This window comes from Amblyraja radiata, chromosome 20 (assembly GCF_010909765.2).
Source record: "Amblyraja radiata isolate CabotCenter1 chromosome 20, sAmbRad1.1.pri, whole genome shotgun sequence".
NCBI lineage: Eukaryota > Metazoa > Chordata > Chondrichthyes > Rajiformes > Rajidae > Amblyraja > Amblyraja radiata.
Genome location: NC_045975.1, coordinates 28,241,216 through 28,246,926, shown reverse-complemented (window position 1 = coordinate 28,246,926; position 5,711 = coordinate 28,241,216). Strand labels below are relative to the sequence as shown.

At 44.3% G+C, this 5,711-nt stretch overlaps 1 protein-coding gene across 1 annotated transcript; it reads right to left on the bottom strand.

Annotated features, from left to right (window-relative positions):
• Positions 1-402: 402 nt before the first annotated feature.
• On the bottom strand, positions 403-5,423 carry ins (insulin). Its single transcript, XM_033038588.1, has 3 exons — positions 5,372-5,423; positions 3,216-3,425; positions 403-730 (listed from the first exon to the last, which is right to left on the bottom strand). Exons 2-3 carry the CDS (start codon positions 3,400-3,402, stop codon positions 573-575), a joined length of 345 nt encoding a protein of 114 aa, XP_032894479.1. The 5' UTR covers positions 3,403-3,425; positions 5,372-5,423; the 3' UTR covers positions 403-572.
• Between the last annotated feature and the right edge of the window lie 288 nt (positions 5,424-5,711).

Sequence of the window (5,711 nt, the reverse complement as noted above, 5' to 3'; positions counted from 1 at the left end):
GACCCTTCTTCAGACTGATGCTAAATAATATAGCTCAATTATACAGCAGGTAAATCAGATATCAGGCAGTCTGTAATTAGAAGGGATCTGTTTCCTTCCACCAAAATACACACTTATTTTTCTTCCAACACTCTCCAGCTACTGCTTGTGTTGTAGGTAACACTCGGAAGTCAAATTAGGAAGTCAAAAGAACATGAAATTGAAAATCAAGGCACCAGAGGCTGCTTTATTTTTAAGTTCAAATATGAGTTAAAAGTTACAGATTGTTGCAAATCGTGAAAGTGCATAGAATGTGTGAGTTTAACCCCATAAAGCAGAGTATGCTTTGCTTCATTATATAATCCATTTGTGTTAATAATAGCTGAGCAGAGAATAGATGGAGGCATTTAAAAATAGCTGGACTTTGGCAACAAAGGAAAAATCTTTATTTGAATTTCCACAAAGATATCTTTGAGACTTTGACACAATTAGAGGTGATTTGCTTTTTATTTAGGTGATATTGGAGACACTTCCTTCACAATGGCTGCATGCTCCATCATTAGGGCTCTGTGACATTCGTGACATTAAGGCCTTTACTGGTTGCAGTAGCCTTCCAGATCAAAAAGTGAGCAGGTACTATGACAGCAGTGCTCCACAATTCCTCTCTTTATCATCCGTCCCAGCAGTTTATGGAATGGAAACTGCTGCTCGGCCTCATTTTCTTGAGTTGATTCTTCCCCACCACGTAACTCTAGAAGAGAACAATACCACAGGAAGTCAGTTTTAAAAAATAAAACACACAAAATGTCTGAGTAATTCAGCGGGTCTGGCAACAACTCCGGTGGACATGGATGGGTGATTTTTCGGGTCGGGAGCCTTCTTCAGATCCTTCTCCTTAAGTCCTTTCTTTGGGAGTATGAAGAAAGATCCTGACCCAAAGTGGCACCTATCCATGTTCTCCACAGATGCTGCCTGACTCACTGCGTTACTCCAGCATTTTGTGGCGGTTTTGTAAACCAGCATCTGCAGTTCCTTGTTCTACAACTTGTTTTTTTTAATTGTTCTTCATTCCTCCATTGAAGTTGCACATATTATTCCCCCCCCCGCCCCCCCCCCGCCCCCCCCCCCTCCAATTCCACTCATCTACAATTAGTTTTTTCTGAATATACCTCGATACATTCAAAGAGCAATAGGTATAAGAATGTGCATGCGATTGGGAGAAAGTTTAGTTTAGAGAATTGTAAATTGTCCCGTGTGTATGATAGTGTTCATGCACGGCTGATTATTGGTCGACGCAGATTCAGTAGGCCAAAGGACCTGTTTCCACACTGCATCTCTAAACTAAACTAAATTAAACTCAGATGATAATAATTGGACAATTCTTGTAGGAAAGAACTGCAGGTGCTGGTTTACATCGAAGGTAGACACAAAATGTTGGAGTAACTCAGCGGGTCAGATAGCATCTCTGGAGAGAAGAAATGGGTGACGTTTCGGGTCGAGACCCTTCTTCAGACTGATGTCAGGGGAAAAAGATAGAATGTAGTCGGAGACTGTAAGACTAGTGGGAGAACTGGGAAGGGGGAGGGGATGGAGAGAGAAAGCAAGGGGTATCTGAAGTTAGAGAAGTCAATGTTCATACCGCTGGGGTGTAAGCTACCCAAGCGAAATATGAGGTGCTGTTCCTGCAATTTGCGCTGGGCCTCACTCTGACAATGGAGGAGGCCCAGGACAGAAAGATCAGATTGGAAATGGGAGGGGGAGTTAAAGTGCTAATCAGGTAGGGTAAGACGGACTGAGCGGAGTTGTTCAGCTGAACGATCGCCGAACCTGCGCTTGGTCTCGCCGATGTAGGGACGTTGGCACCTGGAACAGCAGATACAGTAGATGAGGTTGGAGGAGGTGCAAGTGAACCTCCGCCTCACCTGGAAAGACTGTTTGGATCATTGGATGGAGTCGAGGGGGGAGGTAAAGGGACAGGTGTTACATCTCCTGCAGTTGCACGTATAAAGTATCTAGGGAGGGGGGTGGTTTGGGTGGGAAGGGACGAGTTGACATGGGATTTTCGGAGGGAACGGTCTCTGCGGAAAGCAGAAAGGGGTAGAGATGGGAAGATGTGGCCAGTAGTGGGAACCCGTTGGAGGTGGCGAAAATGTTGGAGTGTTATATGCTGTATGCAATGGCTGATGGGGTGGAAGGTGAGGACAGAGGGGACTCTGTCCTTGTTTCGAAAGGGGGGAGCGGGAGCAAGAGCAAAGCTGCTGGATATTGAGGAGACCCCTAGTGCGAGCCTCATCTATAATGGAAGAGGGGAACCCCCATTTCCTAAAGAATGAAAACATCTCTGATGCCCTGGTATGGAACACCTCATCCTGGGCGCAGAGGCATAGACAGAGGAATTGGGAGTAGGGGATAGAGAACTTGGGAGTAGGGGATAAATTGGACGATTCTTTCATGTTACGTTGCCATTCATTCAAACTCCATCTAAAGGAGAAATCCACACTTGTTTGGTTTAGACCAGAGTTCGCCCCTACTTTTTGTTAAGATTGTTAAGGGCTTGGACACGCTAGAGGCAGGAAACATGTTCCCGATGTTGGGGGGGGGGGGGGGGGGGGCCCCAGTTTAAGAATAAGGAGTAAGCCATTTAGAACGAAGACGAGGAAACATTTTTTCTCACAAAGAGTGGTGAGTCTGTGGAATTCTCTGCCTCAGAGGCCGGTGGAGGCAGGTTCTCTGGATGCTTTCAAAAGAGAGCTAGATAGGGCTCTTAAAAATAGCGGAGTCAGGGGATATGGGGAGAAAGCAGGAACAGGGTACTGATTTGGGAATGATCAGCCATGATCACATTGAATGGTGGTGCTGGCTCGAGGGGCCAAATGGCCTACTCTTGCACCTTTGTCTATTGTCTATTGTCTACTTTAGTTCTATGCTATCCCACTTTCACTCATACACACTAGGGGCAATTTATAGATTGAACCTACAGTCCTGCACATCTTTGGAACGTGCGAGGAAAACGGAGCACCTGGAGAAAACCCACGCGGCCACAGGGAGCATGTGCATACTCTGCACAGAGAATAGCCATTGTCAGGATCAAACCTGGGTCTTAGACGCTGTGACTACTACAGCATCACTGTGCCACCCTTCTTGATACCCTATAGATTTTGCTGAACTATGTAATTCAAAACCATGCAAGATTTAGAACAACATCTGCAATTGTTTTTAAATTGAAGGCTACATACCGAGAAACTCTTCTTGGCCTCTCTTTGCTTTCGGTAAATAATAGAAGCCCTTTGGTCCACACACAAAGTACAGAGCATCCACTAGGTGTGAGCCACACAGGTGCTGAGAAGGGAGTGTTTCTAATCCTTTGGGGCATGCAAAGATGATCAGTGCGCACACCAGCACGATTTGGCTCCAAAACATCATTTCAATGAGAAAAGTAGATCTCCCTTTCAGAGAGAAAACAAACAGACATTACATTCAAATAGTGTCATTTACATCTGCAGAATGTGTTCAACTTCATTTTGCATTGGAAAATCCCACAAGCAGCAATGATATACAGGACAGGATAACCTGTTTCCATAGGTTCATTATGTCATAGGAGCAGGATTTGGCCATTCGGCCCATCGATTTTTCTCCACCATTCAATCATGGCTCTCAACCCCATTCTCCTGCCTTCTCCCCATAACTCCTTGACACCCTTACTAATCATGAATCTGTCAATCTCCGCCTTAAAAATATCTAATGACTCCATAGCCCTCCATGGCAATGAATTCCATAGATTCACCAACCTCTGACTATAGAGATTCCTCCTCATCTCCCTTCCAAAGGTACATCATTTTATTCTAAGGCTATGCCCTTTGGTTCTAGACTGTCCCAATTGTAGAAACATCCTCTCCACATCCACTCTATCCAGGCCTTTCACTATTCGGTAAGTTTCAATGAAGTCCCCACATCTTTCAGCCAGTACAGGCCCAGTGCCGTCAAACACTCATCATATGTTAACCCTATCATTCCTAAACTTCCTCTGGACTCTTTCCAATGCCAGCACATTATCAGATATGGGGTCCAAAACTGCTCACAACACTTCAAATGCAGTCTGATCAGTGCCTTATAAAGCCTCAGCATCACATCCCTGTTTCAGTGCTTTTGGCTGAGGCGTCAAATATTAACCTGGCATCTCCTTCCTTTCCTTTCACTTCTAACTTGAGTGCACCTGTTGAACTCCTTGGCTTATCTCTTGCACAATAGACACTACTCACGCCCGACGAAGAGTCCTGACCTGAAATGTCACCTATCCATATTCTCCAGGGATGCTGCCTGACCTGCTGAGTTACTCCATCACTTTGTGTCTTTTGTTTTGTACACCAGCATTTGTAGTCCCTTGTTCTTACAGACAATACTTAACATTCAGCACTGGACTGAGATGTTAACCTACGTAAGAGGTCAATGTCTTAGAACATATATCAAAGAACAGCACAGGAACAGGCTCCTCAGCCCACAATGTACGTGCTAAACATAATGCCAAAATGAACTGATCTCATCTGCCTCCACGTGATCCATATTCCTCTGTTCCCTGCAACACTGCCGAGTCCATCATCGGCTCTGACCTCCCTACCATCGAGGGGGATCTATCGCAGGCCCTGCCTCAAAAAGGCTGCCAGCATCATCAAGGACCCACACCATCCTGGCCACACACTCATCTCTCCGCTGCCATCAGGTAGAAGACACAGGAGCCTGAAATCTGCAACATCCAGGTTCAGCAACAGCTTCTTCCCCACAGCCATCAGACTATTAAACACAACTTCAAACAAACTATGAACTATAACAGTCTTTAGCACTTTATCTGTGTATTTATGTGTGTATATATATATTCTATGGTATATGGTCACACTGATCTGATCTGTACTTATGCCTAAAATATTCTGTCGTGCTGCAGCAAGCAAGAATGTAATTGTCCTATCTGGGACACATGACAATAAACCCGTTGAGTTTCTCCAGCATTTTTGTGTACCTTCGATTTTCCAGCATCTGCAGTTCCTTCTTAAACAATAAACTCTCTTGACTTGACTTGACTTGATCCAGGTGCCTATCTGAAAGCCTCTTAAATGCCACTATCGTATCTGGATCCTCCACCATCAAATACCTGCCCTGCACATATCCTTCATGCCTAGTGCTTCTCACCTTAAAGCTGTGCTCTCTCTTCTTTGACATTTCCAGCCTGGGAAATTTCTTAAAGCAGCTTTTGATTCAGAGACAGGAGAGTCCAACCACCAAACCAAAGACGCCAAAGATGCCACAGAGAGGAAGGGTTCACTAATTTAACAGCGTTAAATCAAATTCAACACCTTATTCACATCTCAACAGCAATCTAAAGCATTTTATTTAATATTACCTGATCAGTCTGCTGTAGCTTGACTCTGAGCCTTTTCAATGTGAAATGTCCGTTGGGAAACCTGTAAATTTATATAGCATGTGCCTCATGTGTGTTTTTTTAATTCTACATTACGTACTTTAAGCAACACTCACCTTGATCCTCAAATGAAATTTTGCTGTCTTTGCACATTAGGCAATCATCACATTTTGCAACTCATTTAACAGATATCCTGTGGTTGTTTGCACTGGTAATCTCTATCCCTATCATTCACTTATGCTTTGCATCAGAAGCCATTCATAAAACATGGTCATTTCACTTTCAAGAGCTGTTGAACAGCTGAACAGCTCTTAAAGTTCCC